The sequence below is a fragment of the Corvus brachyrhynchos genome, unplaced genomic scaffold, assembly GCF_000691975.1.
Source record: "Corvus brachyrhynchos isolate BGI_N302 unplaced genomic scaffold, ASM69197v1 scaffold710, whole genome shotgun sequence".
In the NCBI taxonomy this organism is placed as follows: domain Eukaryota; kingdom Metazoa; phylum Chordata; class Aves; order Passeriformes; family Corvidae; genus Corvus; species Corvus brachyrhynchos.
This window is the reverse complement of record NW_008236029.1, coordinates 668,952-687,265: the sequence shown is the minus strand read 5'-3', so window position 1 is coordinate 687,265 and position 18,314 is coordinate 668,952. Positions and strand designations below refer to the sequence as shown.

At 38.1% G+C, this 18,314-nt stretch overlaps 1 protein-coding gene across 1 annotated transcript in view; it reads left to right on the top strand.

The window, feature by feature from the left end:
* The first annotated feature begins 2,790 nt into the window (after positions 1 to 2,790).
* ANGPT1 (angiopoietin 1) overlaps positions 2,791 to 18,314 on the top strand; it is a 161,909-nt gene continuing 146,385 nt past the window's right edge. Inside the window, exon 1 of the mRNA XM_008632293.2 lies at positions 2,791 to 3,503. Within this exon, the coding sequence (XP_008630515.1) occupies positions 3,207 to 3,503 (297 nt within the window). The 5' untranslated portion in view covers positions 2,791 to 3,206. The remainder of the gene's footprint in view (positions 3,504 to 18,314) is intronic.

Sequence of the window (18,314 nt, the reverse complement as noted above, 5' to 3'; positions counted from 1 at the left end):
AATTAACTGGAATAATCTGTAAATCTGGAAGAAAGATTTTTTCAGTACTGGTTGTTGCACTTCTGCCTGTGTATGCAGGGAACCATGAGTGTGTCAGGGAGGAGTGTAAACTGAACCTGGCCTGGTTGGTCCAATGTGTTTATCAAGACAACTTTGCTGTGTGTTTGGTGAAACAGCAAGCTGACCTTGCTGGTCCCTGTGTTACAGGCCTGGGAATGTCTGTGATTTTAGTTAGGGACCCTGGTGAATAGCTCTGACTCTGGGGTCAGCCAGAGCAGCCCGAAAGCTTGCTGAGTTTCTATGTAGCCAGCAGAGCTGCTGACATTTCAAGGAACCCTTGAAAATATTTAAGTGCATCCCATCACAATTCATGAATCCCTTTCTGTGTCTCCCTGTGTGCTGGAAAGGCTGCAAACTAGGAGTGACAGAATGGTTCCTGGGCTTTCACCTAAATCCTGCCATCCCTTCCTTGCCTCTGTGTGAGACACCACATGTTTGGACACAAGATGCCTCAGAAGCACTACTCTTATAACACAGATGTGGACTGTGCATGGGTGGGGGGAGTTGATTCTCTTTAGCAAGGAAGCCTGAGTGCAGTGTGCTGGTAGGGGATGCTCTGGCTGCTGCATGGCTCTGCCACACCTCCCTGCTGTGACACCTGACAATTGCACGTTGCCTGTGATCCATCCATTTGGGGCCTGGGCCAGGGGGACTGAAAGGCAGGTGCTGTGGTAGGGAACTAAGCTGGAGACAAACAAGCAAATGTCAAAGATGCCTGATAGTTCTGCATGGTTCTTGAAGGTCTTGATGGCTATTATCCCTCAGGAAGAAGGGGGACAGAAGGGGAAGTCACCTCAAGCCAGCAGGAAGGGGCCATGTAACAGCAACAAAGGGAGCCAGCTCTTCTGTGAAATCCTCATCTGAAAAACATCAAGTGTAAATTTGCAGTCTTACTTTTCCACATTTGCATGTGAATAAATTTGTTGTTTAAATGCTCTGCAGAAAATGAATGAGGCATTTGTGTAAATGTGCGTTCATATTTGAAAATATGAACTTTAGTCTAGGAAGTCTAGGAAGCCTTTGTACACCCACCTTTGCTATCCCCCTTTCAGCTGCTCTGAGGCCCTTTCATAAAGTACTCTTTTTTACTTACAAGAAAAGCATGTATTGTTGCCATGTTTGTGCTCTGGTATTTTCGCTTTGCCTCAGAGGGAATATAGCTGCTTTTTTGCTAACCCTTCAGATCAGTGTCTGAACCTACAGTTTTCTTCCCTTTTCATCTCTAATCTTAGATGAGCAAATATTTTAGAAATATATTTCACAATAATTGCAAAGACAGTGTAATAAACCACAGCAGAATTAGTTCTGGTGGTGGTGGTGAGTTATGGGAAGTTCTGTATGCAAGGAAGAAAGCAAACTAAGAAGTTGGTTTTCAGAAGGAGAAAAACAAGTGCTAAGTTGGTCTGAACAGTTCAGAGGTGGAAGGATATTCTGATTTTGCTCAAAGCAACAGTAACTTTGATGCTTTGCTTTTTGCTTTGTATTCTTCCCCTTTTTTCTTTCTCTCTCTGTGTTGGATATATAAAAAATTCAGAGAAAGATAAGAACTTATCATTTTTTCTATTTTACTGTAGGGGATATTACTTATTGGTTCAAAGGAAGTGGTTTCTTTCCAGATGCAAGATGTTTTGCAGTTTCAGTAGGAATAGCTTCCATGGGAACAGGTCAGATGCCTGGCTAAATATTCCAGGCAGTTCTTTAAGAATGACATTGTAGTTGTGATACAGGTCACAATTGCATGAGCACTGAAGGTGTTTACACTCAGTATTTTTGCAAATAGGTCTCCTTGATGGTTTTTTTAGTGATGCTTTATTGTTATTTAGAAGACCACTTACTTTAAAGGGAAATATTGTGCAAAGTGTTCCACATTAGTGTTGGCTGATATTTATTTAACAACAACAAATACTAGTGCAGGAACTCAGATCCAGATTCCTCTGAATTTCATGAATATTCCAATCCTGTTTATTATCTGTGCATTTTTTATTTGTCTCTAGAAATAACAAAGGCATTATTTAAGATAGTTTTTTAAGCAGTTAGCACAGTCTTATTCTGAGGAAGATGCCCCAGAGAAAGTTTCCCCATATAATGAGGGGTGCCTGTGTAGCCCATACAGACTTGCAAATTGGTGTTATGCATGTGATAACTATGCAGTAGTACAGAAGATAGTCTGGAATTGTTCAGTCACTATCTCTCACTGGTTTCTAATTAGTTACCTTACTTTAGACACCAAACACAGAAAATTGTTATCCTTCTGAACTGCCTTTCCTGATTACTATTTGGCAACCCTAATTTCAATATAGGATGTAAAACAGCTCTCTGAAAACTGTTAAAGAAACACAATTGTCTTAAAAAATTAGCTAAACTTAGTGAGGGTTAAACTAAACTTTTTTTCACTCTAAGTGTCATTCACCCGACCTAGAATTCTTTAATAGATACAGAGCAGAGCAGAACTGAAAGAATTTTTAATTTCAGTGCTTTGTATATTTACAGAGGGATTACAACAAACTTCTACACTTTATCTACATTTTAATAGGTCAGTGCGAACATATGAAGTGTATTAAGGTGGACTGACTCACTTATTAAACTTACGTGAATTTGCCCAAAGCCCCCAGCAGTTGTATGCAGCAGGGGCAGGGCAGACATGCATGATTGAGGTCATGCATCCAGCCAGTTTGTAAGATGATCCCTCTGTACTGAGCCATCAGCCATCCTTAGCATAGGGGCGCACTCATACACGCATTCCTGTCAAGTCATCTTGTGAAAGGCTGCTTGCTTCCAGCTTGGCTTGAAAGTGCAACCTTAATAAAACTCACTGAAGCCTGAGAGAAAATAGCAGTTCTGCAGCAGATAGTGTAGGGGAAAGAGACTGGGATATGCACATGCAGCTGACTAAAGCAGGCTACATGCTGGACTGTAACAGAGAGGAAACAATAAATCTTAACTACTATGCAATAAATATTCCCAATTTTAACTAAGGAAGCTATCCTCACAGTGAAATTAAAAAAAAATAACAGTTTATCCAAGGTTGATTGTTAAAGTGTGCTGCTCCAGTCCTTTTTCCAAAGACTTTAAGGGAAATTAAGAACAAATTTAAGAAAGAGGAAGAAAAAGTTTTTCTTAAAGCAAGAAAGGAAAGTTGTAATAACATGTCAGTTTTCTTTTCCTCTGCTTTCCTGGCAGCGATTCTTGCTCTTGTAGGCTGTACTAACCAGCGTCGGGGTCCAGAAGCCAGTGGGAGAAGATTTAACCGGGTTCAGCACGGGCAGTGCACCTATACTTTCATTCTGCCAGAACAGGACGGGAACTGTCGTGAAAGCACGACAGACCAGTACAACACAAATGCTCTTCAGAGAGATGCTCCTCACGTGGAACAGGATTTATCTTCCCAGAAACTGCAACATCTGGAACATGTGATGGAAAATTACACTCAGTGGCTGCAAAAAGTAAGTGTTTCCTTTTTTTGTTTCTCACTAAATGATTTTTTTGGGGGATGTTTATGCTGTTCAAAGTTTTCCTTAATTTCTATGAGAACAGAAATAATAAGGATTGATATAGTTCTTGGCTGTGTAGGAGACAAATGTTTTAGCCAGAGTGCACCCTTCCTAGTGACATTGCTCTCGGGAGCAGAATTTTCTTCATTTTACTGAAAGATGCAACTTCTTAAGGCTTTTTTTCAAGAAACTGTGTATGCGTGTGAGTCAGAGAACACAAAAATCCTCCAGAGACTCTACTGATAGAACTTACTAAGTTCTTGTAAGCACTACTTATAGTTCACAGATTCAGCTCAGATGTCATACAGGATACCTGCTACGCTGACAGCAAAAGGGAGCATTTAAAAAGTCAGCATTTAAAGGCACTGGGTTAGGAATATCATTGCTCCTTCATAAACAGATCCTGTAATACTACTCTACCCAGCTGATTTCTGGAAAGAAACAGGAAAATATATAGACATTCACTCTTCTAAAACTTCACAGTTTAACCATGTTGAATACACTGGTCTTGAAACAGCCTGCTTCAATTTGTGTTTGTATATGTGCATTCTTTCCTAGAAAGGGGAAAATGGGTTTCAAAGTGTTGCACTTACTTAATAGAAGTAATTATTTTTATGAAGTTTGAGTCTGAAAGGATTAAATATGTGAATAATTTCACTCATATGATTAGTCCCATTCACCTTAGCATGATTACTCACTTGTGTAAAATTACATACCTTGCATGGATATTGTCCATGCCTTGGTAAAGAAAATGCTTTGGGGTAGCTGGCCAGTTAAAATAAATAAACAGTCCGTGTACAGCTATTTGTGATATTCCCATTTACATGCTGGCATTTTGACCTGGCAAAACTTAGAAAATTGCACAATTGAGTGATGCAACTAGTCATATAATATGGTACAGAAAACGCTGTATATGTGCCCATTTGAGAGATACAGGATTTAACTGCAACACAAGTTCATACTAAGAGTGACCATCAATAAAACTCTAATGAAGACTCTTACTAGGTGGGCTGAAACTTCATATTAGCATAGTTGCTGCTAACCTATCTCATTTACAACTTTTGTTTCATCCAGTCAGTATATAAGACAGAAATATGTCAAAAAGCATATACAGCCACCCCCACCCCCCTAACTCTACTAGAATTTTTAGAGAGGATTTCCTGATTTTTTTGTAAATTACTTGGTCTCTTGGATACCTGGCTGTAGCAAGAGAGAGAAGATTCTGTGCAGAAAATATAACCAAGCATTTAATTTTTAGACTACTTCCCTCATTTTTTAATGTCTTGATCTGCCTTGGGGAATATAGGACTGGAAATCAGGGGATGTTTTATGTAGAGGAAAAGAAATTATTTTACTGTGCCTTGGCAGGCTGAGACAAGCACTAAAAAGAGGAAAGTTGTTTTCTGCTTTTATACACATATGATTTTACTTGAGGAAATTGCCTGCTGAATCATGCTTCTAAGACTTTACTTATTCTGTGTTTGTCCACTAGAGACTGAACTAAGATCACTGTTTCACTGAACATAAGGAAATATGAGTCTCTGGAGTGTGAATGTCTGAGGGTTAGTCCTCTCACACTTTGGAGGGAAGTGATTAAACAGGTAGGAAGCCCAATGACAGGGGTTTATATTTGAGGACTGTTTTCTTCTGCAATGATTGTAAAACAGGCTGAGGGAAGAACTATCCCCCTCCTCCTTTCCCTCCCAGCCCCCAACCCCCTGCTCCCAGGGGTTAGCATAAAACTGGGATTATGCATGTATCCCCATGTGTCAGTTTTCCTTGGAATGAAAGGACCAGTTTCTCTGTGTGAAGGGCCATGTCTCACTCTGAACAAATGAGGTTGATGCAGCTCCTTTATAGCATCTCTGAATACTGAATTTGCTTTGTTGTTGTTGCCACTACAAAGCGTCTCAGCCATAACTCATTTCCTTTCAACACATGTATAATGCTCAAGTGTAATGAATATATTACGTAGATATCTCACATCTCATTTTTATTCTCTGCGTTTATTTTTCCCCCTAAACTTTCTACACTAAATAGCATTTTACAGTGCACCTGCTGTGAAAGAACTAAAGAATAATTAACTGTTGTAGGTCTTTTACTGGAAGAGAATACTTATAATCAGAAATAACGTTTAAGAATTTTAGAAATAGTCTGACTTACATAAAGGAGCTATGTTGATTACTTCAAGTAATAGATATAAATTTCAATAAAAATTTACCTTGCCAATGTTTGGCAAAGTGAATTATTTTCTCAGCACAAGTGCTCCCCTGTGATATTTAAAAAATACTTAGTATGAAATTTTGTAAGAATCATGGCTTACTTAAATCTAGTATTTTAATTTTAAATTGTTATTCTTCGATATCTAAATTATCAGAGTTCTAGAAGCAAAACAAGTATACTTTTCTGTAAAAAAGTAAATTTTTTTATTTTCTTAAACTCAAAATTGCTTCTTTGATGATCTACAAGCTTGATTGTAGATAAAAATGCTTGTGGAGCCAATTACAGGCAATTAAGGCCCAGCCTTGTCCATTATAATTTGCATATCTGTAATCAGTGTAACTAGGGTTGGTGGACAAACCAGGCATATGGCAAAATGCTCTGCACAGAAACTACGTGGAAGAAGATGACTTGGTAAACATTTTTTGAGATTTTTCCTAGAACTGTTTATTTTAATACCGGATAACTTTCCCCATTGTTTAAGCTTGGGTTTCATTTCTGCAATATGTTTATACTGATAGTTCAAAACAAACAGTTCATCACATTTTCTTTCTTGCAGTAACTGACTGGCTCACGTGATGCTGTTTGGTATTTAGTTGCAGTGTCTAAGTATTGCCAAAGAAATGTTATCATTGTGTCTTAGGAAGTTGCTGTTGGCTTGCTGAACTTACAGTATCGATGGACTCAGTGTACATTCAGGATAGCTGTAGAGATGAATGTTCCATATACTTTTCCTGCCATCTAAATGGTAGTAATAATTGTTATAACAGTAATAAGTGAGTTTTACATGATCCACTCTTTCTTTTCTTCTTGCTCATTATCTAAGCAGAATACCATAAAAGTTTAAAAATATTGCTTAATGATAGTATACTATTAGAAGCTAACACATACAAGTGTTACAAGTAGGTAGATAGACTTAAACCAAAAAGAAAAAGAAGCTTCAACTCACTTCCTTTCCCTTCAATGTGCCTGTGCTGTTATTTACCAGCAACAACTGAGGAAGTATGAAATTATGGTCTGGATTCAGTCATTAAAGAAAGAAATTATGAGCAATTTTTCTGGGATATATCTATAACCATTTGATAGTCTAAAGTTTATTCTTACAATGGTTTTGATAATTTTTTTTGGTGATATTTTTTGTGGTCCTTGTTGACTTCCTTATTTTGCGACAGTAACAACACAAGTCCTCACCTAGGATTTAAACAGGTAAGGGATCTAGGTTTTGAGGGGGCCAGTCACTACATAGAAGAAAATGGCTTTTGGAAAGACTGGTGTCTGTCACTGTGTGCTGTGGCTCCACTGGAAGTCTGTCTCTTAGTGCTCTCTTTGCCATCAGGGCTTAACTCCTGTTTTCTGCAATGAAATATAATATGCTTATATGTGTGGAGTGGCTGATTTTTGCCTTGGATTTTTTATGGTTTGCTGAAGATGGGAAAATCCCTTACATGTCACACTTTCTGTGAAGCTGAGTGAAAATATGACAGAGCAAGCTGAGTGAAAATGTGATGGAGCCTGCCCTGGATAGGAGAGATCTAAAAAGCTGTAATAATGTCCTATCAGGTAAATTTATATTAATATACAGATGGAGATGGTCATTGTGTATGCGAAAGTTTTGTCATATTAAGAAACCAATTTTCTCTAGTTGAACTATCACAAGAAATAGTAAAAGTTCCATTTTATTTATAATTATGTTTCATTGGGTATTTTGCAATGTGACCTGTGACCTAAAAATTCACATGATATTTGGATGTTAAGCGCAACCAGGAGATGCATGAGGAACTCCTGCTAACTCCCACAAAGAAAATTGGATTTAGAATCTGGTATTCTGCATGTATGAGCATTACTAACATGGCTGTGTAAAGAATGGCTTTCCAGTAAACCTTTCCTTTTTCAAGGTAGACCAGGGCTAAAAGGAAGCAGTGAGAAAGGTTCATCCAAAACTGAGCACTAGCTTCCTATTTGGTGTCCAGCTCAAACCTGTATTTATTTTCTAGACACAGAGACTGCTTACTATTCTGGGTGCTTCTTTCTGCTTTGGAGTCAATGAATTCTCATATCCAAAGCAGAGCCTCATCCTAGTGATATTTGAAGTGCAGTTCCCACAAACATGTTGTGAAACAAAGGGTGGAATTAGTGGGATTTCTTAGTGTACTACTCAGTGAGCAAGTATATATGTATAAAAGCCAAATTTAAGGACTAAAAATAACTTCATGGAAATAAACTGGCTCCAAAAAAATACATTTGAGTGTAAACCCAAAATTGCTTATATACCCCCAAAAATCTATTGGCCAAAAATATGCCTGCTTTTCAAAGCTTTATTTGTCAAATTGCTCAAGTCCTTGGAACATTCTGATGTAACCACAAGAAAGAAGCAAGACTTCAAATGTGGAAATACCTAAAAGCTTTACATTATTGGGGAATAATTTATTTGGCAATTAATTTTTTTTAAGAAGCAGAAGAATCAGGGAATTAGACTGAAAGACAGTTATTACTTTAAAAAACATTTCCCATGCTTGGAGGCAAGGCTTTATCATAAGGTTCAGTAGGACCTGAATGTGTTTATTTACAGTGATGACAGCCATAATTAGGAAATTTCTGGTAACAATAAAATGTTACATTTATTAGTCATCAGAATTGTCCAACCAAGATGCCCAGTGGGAGATCTCATTTGGAGCACTGAGAGCTTTTCTAAATGAAACTGGTATACAGTAAATGGCATGTCATTTTGAGGGTGCTGAGAACTCATCGTTCCCATTCCATTATGTGGTTTGGAAGCAATCAGTGCTGTGTGCCCTGGAAAAAAAAAAAAGACAGCCAATAGGGGAAAAGTAGTGAGGTTGGGTATGTTAAGACTCCATCATCCCGCCCAAACTTAGAATTATAGAATCACAGGATCATTAAGGTTGAAAAAGACTTCCAAGGTCATTGAGTCCAGCCTTTGACCAAGCACCACCACATCAATTAAATCATGGCACGAAGTGCTACATCCAGTCTTTTCTTGAACACCTTCATGGACAGCAACCCCACTAATTCCCTGGGCAGTGTGTTCCCATGCTTAACCGCCCATTCACTGAGGAATTTTTCCCTGCCCTTCAACCTCAACTGCCCCTGGCACAGCTTGAGGCCATTTCCTCTTGTCACTTCCTGCTCAGGGGAAGAGGCCAACCCCCACCTCACTACAACCTCTTTTTGCATAGTTGTAGAGAATGAGAAGATCCCACTTCAGCCTCCTTTTCTCCAGGCTTTTCTCCAGCTCCTTCAGCTTCTCTTCATACAACTTACACTTTAGACCCTTCACCAGCTTTGTTGACCTTTTCTGGACCTGCTCCAGCCACTCACTACCCATCTTGAATTGAGGGGCCTGAAACTGGACACAGCACTCGAGGTGTGGCTTCACCAGTGCCCAGTACAGGGGGAAAATCACTGCCCTGGTCCTGCTGGCCACACTATTCCTGATACAGGTCAGGATGCCATTGGCCTTCTTAGCCACCTGGGCACACACTGGCTGGTGTTCAGATGCTGTCCACTGGTACCCCCAGGTCCTTTTCCACTGGGAAGCTTTCCAGCCACTCTGCCCCCAGCCTGTAATGCTGCAGGGGGTTGTTGTGACCCAAGTGCAGAACCCAGCACTTGGCCTTGTTTAACCTCATACTGTTGGCCTTGGTCTGTAGATCCAGCCTGTCCAGATCCCTCTGCAGAAACTTCCTACCCTCCAGCAGATCAACACTACCACTCAACTTAGTGTAATCTGTGATCTTAATGAGGATGCACTCAATCCCTTCATCCAGTTCATTGATAAAGTCATTAAATAGGACTGGCCCCCCTGAACCTTGGGGACCTCATGAGTGACTGGCCACCAGCTCGAGTAGCACCATTCATATTCACACTCTGGGCCCAGTCTTAGAGCCAGTTTTTAACAGAGCAAAGAGTGTACCTGTCCAAGTCATTGGCTGCCAGCTTCTCCAGGAGAATACCAGTTACCCAAGATAGTGTTTTCTTTGCTGCCGAGAATCTCAGTGCTGTGTCATGAGACCATAGCAAGCCCAGAGGAAGACTCAGCTGTCTGAACTGTCCTGTGGAAGTCCCTGTTTCTCTTCACTGACCCCAGGAAAATCCTGAGCAGCCCACTTCCTGATTTAAATGCCTCAGTTAAGTGTGATGGATTTAATCTTTACTTCTGTTCATGTCTATAGTATGGACTTTGCTTGTGACTGCTAGGAAACTGTAAACTTTAAGCATTCGGGTTTCCCTTTTCTAATACAGATGTAGCACTACTATCCAATTTCACAAGGCTTTTGGGAAGCTTAATATGTTATTTTTTGTGTTGCTTTTGGAGTCTTTCTGGTGGAAGGTATTTTGTGATCTTAACAGTTTATGTATTATAATAATGTTTACAATACTTACAGATAACTGTGAGATTAAAAATCTTTTGGAAGGAAATTGCTTTTAATATAAGTAACTAAAGTACTGCATAAAAAATAAGCAGATAAATACAATGAATATACATCTATAAAGCCAAGAATATCTTGCAGGTTGCTGTTGGGTAAATGGGTTATTTGTGTCCTGCTCACAGTCAGAATAGTCCTCATTCTTGCAGGGTTCTTAAAACCTGTCAAGCAGTTGCTTGCTAAAATGCAAGCAACTGAATCTTGTACGGATCCTCATGAAGACCAGTGAGGAATGCCTTGTTTTTCAGAGCTACCATTACCAAAAATTTTGAATAAACTTGTTGTTATCAAAACTGGGATCATTTGCATGACCTACTGCAAGCAAAATCTGAAAGGTGAAGATACTTAACAGTCTACTTGTATTCATCTCAATTTACAGTTCATTTTAGTTCAGTCTTTTTCTCTGTATTTGCAGCAATTGCAGGCTAGTAAATGAGGAAGAGCTAGTAAATGAGGACCTTCTAGAACAGTATCACGGTTTAGTTGTCCTGTGAACTCATCTTTAATACCAGCAGCTCAAGTGTCTTGAATAAACAGTCCTGGTGTAAAAGTCTTCCCAGTAGCATAAGAATTTCCTCTCTTGTTAAGGGGTTGAAGTTTGATCAGGAAAAGGAAATTGAAATAGTTTCTTAGTTCACAGAAAAAACCTTTTTCTTCTGAAACAAGCTGTACTTTACACAAACTTATTTTTGTGCAACCACATGTGCATATTTTAAACAGTGTTATGAAACACAGGGTGGTGAATATTCACCTGGAAGGGTAACTTAGAAATGCCATAAATTGTTGCACATTTGCACTGCATTCTCATTAATACTTCTGCACAAAGATCAAAATTCACTTTTCATTGCCTTAGTTAGGAATCTGGGTAATCTAAGACAGTGTAAGTCACTACTCAACTGGGATAAGAATTCTAATCTGGGACTTGCACCAGTTTAATTATCCCTGTTTAAAACTGATGCAAGTCAAACTCACAACTTTCTTGTCTAGACAAGACCTAACAGTGAGTTACACTCAACATTGAACAGGCATATGGTGCAGATGGTCAAAGCAAGACAGGTACAGGGCCAGCTGGAAAGATGCTCAAGGTACACTATATAAATGGTTTGCTTTCAGGTTTAAACCAAACCAACCAACCAAAAAAATTTTTAAGATAATGCTGTAATTACTCAGAGGAAGTCATATAGAAAATCAGTATTCTAGGCCATGGAGCTACCTGATTGAAAGAAATTTCTTATACTTCCTTGACTAGTTTCTAGGAGGAAAAATGAAAAAAAAAAAAAAAAATGTAAAGAAAAAAAACCACTAAGAAAAGGGTAATAGTAAGAGAACTATGCTAGTTCCATGGTGGAATAGGTGTGTCTTTAGGAAAGGTACTTTAAAGGTCTGTTACATGATAGTACATGGTCAATCATATGGTCTGTGTTACTATTCCTTTCTTAAAGGAGAGAGAAATAGGTTGAAAATCCATGTAAAATGTCGCAGTTGAAAAATCTGTGTAGAAGATCTATGAGTAAAAAGTGGCTGATCAAAAACTCTCTAAGAAGTCTGCAGAATTCCTCTCCCTTCCACACCTCACTCTGGTGCATGAGTGTGTGCACACATACATGCATTTTGATCTTTGGAGTGTTTGGTGTTAAGGTATATGGAAATCTGTTTCTAAGTGTTGTGTCTTAAATCCATTCTCATGTTTTACCAATCTACTTGCTGTCAATCTGTTGTTCTCAAGCTGACCTGTTGGCTTAAAAAAAAAACAGCTAGCAAGGTGAAACCTAGTTTGTTGTACATGTATCAATTCTGTGTGAATGGCTCCCCAACTGTGTAGCTGAAAAAGCATTTTACAAAAGCACATTTGCTTTTGTCCTTTCCAGAATGTATATGAAGCAAGAATTTTCGTATATTCTGGAAAAAATATTGGAATTTTGTTTTCCCCATTCCAGGCGCATTGCTGTTTTTACATGTGTACATGTTGCAAGACAAACCTGATTGTGCTTCGTGCATGCATGACATCTGCTTCTTTAATAGGAAATGGCCTAAGTGTATACCTATAATTTTTCATCACTTCTTTTGGGATTTTTATTTGTAAATTGTTGCTATTTGTCATGTTGTCTCTAGTTATCTTGTTGCAAATACAGGTACCGGGCATTCCTTCTGACATAGGAATGTATGGAAATAACCAAAATTCACTTGTTCCATTTAGCAGAATTTTCTTCTGATTCTGTTCTGCTTGAGAATTTGGGTCCTGGTATTCTATCTGCTCCTTTTGTACCAAGGAGGCTTGGGAGATTACAGTAGAGATAGGATAAACTCTGAGCACCCCTGCCAGGATGAAATTAAGGCAAGACTAGAGAACTGTGGGAGAAAATTGGGAGTATGAAGAGACAACCTTAGAAGGTAATTTGTCTGGTTTTGACAACATGGCTTCTTTCACACTAGAACATAGATGATCAGATTGGTGCTAATCAATTTTGAATCTAAAAACTTTTTCTGCTGCAGGCTGATGTGCCATTTATAGACGAATCCTGCCTTCTTTCACATCTAAATTTCCCTTAAAGGCTTTCTGTATGCAAGAGATTTTTCTTGCATACAGAATGATACTATTTAAATTACAAAACTTAAGTCTTAGGGATAACACTGTTAGCAACCTAAAAGTGCAGAGGGAACTTGCAATGTTTTAAAGAGGAAAGCACTGAGTTTGACACACTTGAGGGCTCCTGCCCACTATTTTAAATGTTGCAGTAAACTTTGAGTCCTTACCAAGGCTCTTCATTCTTCAAAGTGGGATTACTATGTCTGGAATGTAGGTGAAAAAAAAAATCTGACTCTTGATGTGTAAATTTAATATTTTTAGATTTATTTTAATTTTTCACCTTTAATACACTCCAGATCCATGGAACATATTTCAAATACCCACAAAAATCAAAGAAGTTCTAGTACAATCTGTAGAGATGCTTTTACATTCATCTTCAGGACTGTAGTGGACTTGCCTGCCCTCTGGATCATATTGTTTATGCATGTTTTAAAGTTTTCAGCCTATGTTTATAAAAGTGTATTTTTCTTTTGGAATCTCTTGCCTGCAAATATGGTCTGGCACAGTGGAGATTTAGGAAAAAAATAATTTAGTTGTTGTTAAATGATAATTTTTTTTGTTTTCTTTTTCTAGGCAATGTATTGAACGAATGTTTGAATTTGGATCAAACCACCCATGGTTCTATTTAATAGTGATGATTTTCACTTTCATTCAATTCAACTTTGAGTAGCTTTAGCGATATTTATCTTCTGGGCATTTTAGTTCTCATGCAGAAGTCTTTTGAAGGAAAGAGAACTATATTAAATAAATCTCTTTTCTAAAACTCTGCCTTCAGCTCAGTGTGCGGGTAACTGTAAGGGTGAATAATAAGGTCATTTACATGTCTTTCTCTTCTCCCTTCTGAGTCATGCATTTGTGTCTCAAAAAGGCAAGGATCTTCAAATAATTATCTCACTATCACTATCAGAGCACTACTTCTCCTAAAATTTTTTTTTAAATTGAAAAACCTGTGTAGAAATTACTGGATATTTCTGAAATCTCAGAGAAAGGCTTCATGTACAACCTATTTTCCTGAAGTCTTCTCCAACACCAAAGAACCCCAAAAAAACTGCTGCAGCCTTCGAAAATTGGGCAGTCATATGCAGATAAAAGTGGCTGAAATGAGGATTTAGGATCACTGCCTTTATCATTTAAGTATTAACTATATTTATTTGTGTCATAGTTAAATATTTACCCTTTGTAGTCTTAATTCATCAGGAAATTCCTGCAGCCTTCTAGGCCACATCAAAAATTCAACACAGTAATGGGAAACCCCCAAACCACAATGACTTTGGTGCTGTGCCTAGAATTTTGAGGATCTGCTTAGAGGGAAAATTGCTCAAAGAGATGATCTAATCTCTTCCTGAATGAACTATTCCCCTTTGTTCCTTGGCTAAAACTTCATACTTCACTCTGTGTGTGACTTACCACAGCAGAGATAAATGGCCAAGGGCCACCTATCTTTCCCACGTCACTTCTATCCTGTCAATGGGAAAGGCCATCAATGATCTGCTAGAAAGTTTTCCTGTGTTACTATTTTTGCGTGGAGGAGATATGGACTGCAAAATTCTTTATCACTTTAGCCTGTTAAATACAGAGGCAATGATTAAAGCTGTTTCTCTTCACGTTTTTCTTGAATGATCCAGTTTGATATCTTGGCTTTTCTAAGAATTCTGGCTGATGCGATAAATAGTCTTTTGTATATTCCTCTGACATCATTGACCTTCATGACATCCCACAGCTCAACCATTAGAGCCTTTGTCCTCATGCTAGTTGTTAAAAGAACTATTTGTACCTGTTACAATACCAAAGTTTTATGCAGGGAAGCATGAGCAAGACAACTGTATTTGCAGAGGCACACAAGAGAAGAGGAGTTTGCCATGTACCACAAGGTTACCGTTAAAGGCAAAGGAAGATTACAGCAGAATTAATTCAATAATAATTGACAAAAATTAAATTTTATGGCTTGATCTGCTTGATGACCCAGTTTCTGACTTTGGACTATTGGTCTAGGCAGGGTCAGCTCAGGGAAAGTGTAAGGGACCCAGAGAGATATTGAAAAGGCTAAATATAAGGTGAGAGGTGAGGGTGGTGCTTCAGAGCAAGAAGTCTGTCAATTTGAGGTTGATAGAAGATTTGATTAAAAACCTGTAGGAAGGGTAAATAATACAGTCCACAAATCTGTGACTGCTGAGGTACCAACCTATCACTAAAGTACACACAATCAGATACCTTGTCCTGATGTGACAGAAAAGACTGAGAAATTACTCTGCTATCCAGCTTTGTGTTCAGTAAAATGTCCTGAAACAGTGCAGATGTAAACTGTTTACTGGTGTGTGGCCCTACAGATGTAGCAATACTGCATATTTAAGCAGTAGTGCAGTCTGCTGAAGAAAAACTCACCATAGTTAGAATAAGACATTTCTCTTTTTAAAAAAATGGGAAAATTATTTTTCTAAATTTAAGAATATAGGAATGAGTAAGACAAGATGCTCAGAAGCATGTTTTAATGAGGAAGCCAGAAATTCTCCAGATTTTGCTGGTTATCAAGGTATATCTAAAATGCAGATGATCCCAGGCTGAAATGCTGAATGGAACCCAAATGCCATGTGTGGCATTACAGGTGGTAACTAATGCGTCATTTTGTCACCAGGAATGCTCTTGCAGCTATTAATGATAATCTCATAAGCAGTGTTTGTGTTTGCTGCTTATGACCATTAAGTGAAGAAACAATTTACTAGCATCAAGCAAGCACCTTGGAGAGTTTGTGATGAGCTAGAGGTCAGGAATACTGGAAAGGCATTTGCCCAAATTTGCCAGCTTTAAATCTTGCAAGATCTGAGAACTTGACCCCAAGTGTGCTAAGGGTCCTTTTTTGAGCTGATAGTACTCAAATGTTCCCTGAGACAAGGTTTACCCCAGTAAAATAAATTGTTTTAATTTCATCATTGGAGTGTTAGCACAAGGACGTAGCTACTTTTCATAGACTTCAACAAGAGGTAGAACTGAGCTGGAATTCCTCTGTTACACTAAACAAGCACATGTATATTTTATTCGTTTGGATAAGTGGATGAGAATGAGAAGTCCAGAGACTTTCTATAGAGAAAAATGACACAAAAGTTCAAAGCATCAGAAAAAAGGAGAAGTTTACCTAGAGGAACATGTGACATTAATTACCTTTATTTTTTGCCAATGTATGATAACCATTATGGCATATGCTGTACTAGCCACTAAACAGAGCAGGAATAAATTCAGGATTTGTTTATTTAACATATTTATATATTGACTTTTAAAGTGAAATGGATGTACCAACATTAAAAATAGTTTTAAAATTAAACACAGACTGAAATAAAAGAATTTGTCTGGAATTTGGTTTTTAAAGCTAGGATTAGTGATTGAATTTCTTTAGAGCTAAATCAGTAAGCCAAAAAAAGAATTTGTTATGTTCTACTTTAATACTTCCCACAAAAAAACCTGCCTTATAAACCATAGAAATGGGGACAGAAAAACGAAAAAGAAAAAATTTTTCTTGACCCAGGATTTAGTACTCCTACGCATCTTGGAAACATCTAGTAATTTGGCCACTCACCCCCTGGGGTATTTCCTAGAAGCAGAATTGAGCAAGACTGAAAACGTTTTTTGTTGCACTGTTATGGGCATGAAGATAAGACATGAATTCTTGATCCATAAAATATGTACCAACTGTGACATCCTTTTTCATGTGAGTTTTTAAAGACTACTTTAACATTTTTATTTATTATTTTCTTACCAAAATCATGTAGAGTTCCTGAAATAATGATCAAAACTCTGGTTGTCCATCACTAGAATTAGTCCTTGGTTTTTTTGTCTTTGTTTTTGTTTATTTTTTCTCTGAGCTGTAACTCACCATGATGGGACTCTGGAAATGTGTTTTAGTGTAAATTTCCCATTTTCATTATTGTTAAGTTTCAAGATGACACCTCAGTGTTAGTTATATCAGTGTGGTTTTGAGTGCTGTCATGTTTTCACTTCCATAGTAAAATCCTTCAGAAAAGCTATAAGAATGACGAAGCAAGACTATAGAATGCTACTAGAATGCAATACAAGCTTTATATTGTGAGACATCCTAAGTCAGAGTTGTTCTGTTTTTTTTCTATCAGAACAGACATTAATTTTGGTTTTGCTTCTCTTAGGCTTAGCCTGGCATTGCTATTATATTTTCCAGGTGTCGTTATCATGAGACCTTACCAAAAGAGTCAGCTAGAAAAGCCAGTCATCTTCTATGGGAACATAAACTCAAAGGAGGTTTTCAACACAGTCCACAAACCCAAACCATTATCATTAAAGAGTCTCAGAGGATTATAAACTGAAAAAAAGGTCTTGACTCTCACTTGGAATGTGATGTTAATGAATTCTTTTGGAGCTTGGCCTGATGCTGCTCACATGCAGGAAAAAACAAAGCACAATTTCTCTTCAGAAAAGGGGTTTTCCCAACCTCAGGCCCGCCCAGCTCTCTCCTTCTCCTGTCACTTTCAGATGTGGCGGAAGTTCCAGGTCCACCTTTTGGTACCAGCTTTCTGGGTTCATCTACATAAAAATGTTTCTGCCCTAACATAAAGCATAAGAGAGAGACAGACCTCAGCACTGTCCAGGCAAACCTATTTGGCAGAACAGGAAATTCCCAGATGGTCGGGAGGAATTCTAAAGCGTTGGAGTGGTATGTTGCAAAACGCTAGCCTGGCACCCATGGAGACTGAAGTCTGTTATTTATAGAAAATCAGAGGCAAAAAAAAGACGATGTGCTTCCTCACAGTATGCTCTACAATCATTGCATTGTGTCAACATGAATTTGTGGGGTACCACATCAAGATACGAAATGATAGCATAGTCTCTATCCCCAGCCAGTTCTTTCCTCCACATGCCTAGAAAGATACCAACTAAATTGGTGTGCAGTGGCAGTTTTATAACAATGGGAAAAAAAAAAAAAAGCAAGCCCTGGAACAACAGCATGAGTCAGAAACCATGTAATCACTGGCATCAATGGAACAATCCCAATATCAATCTGCTGTATCTTAAAGAAGAGGACTCAAGCCCAGCCTTTGAGAAGCAGACAAGCTCAGATTTTTTTTGTTCATTTGAGGATAGGGTTCAGTGTACAGCTTTTATTATGCATTCTGCCTACTCCAAACACTCCCCAGGCCTGAAAGGGGGATCATAAAGTACATCTCATGGGAACAATTTTATAGAGATATTTTCAGCATTTCCTTTTTATTTCATGTCAAAAAGAACATAAAAGCAACTTTGCATACCTTTTTTTCACTGTTCTTCTTTTCAATCCTTTAAAACTCCAAAGAAGAACAAGAGATACTTGTTGAAACAGAAGCACCCAAAATAATCAAGCAGATTATCTTAATTTAAACCTTGTCTTGGATTCTATCTGGCATCTGAGTCATTTTTTGTGGACATTTGAGTAATTTTTTGTGTTTCTTTTCCTGAAGCAAATCAGGAAATAGTTTAGGATTTTTTTTCTCAAATACCTTAAAGTAGAAA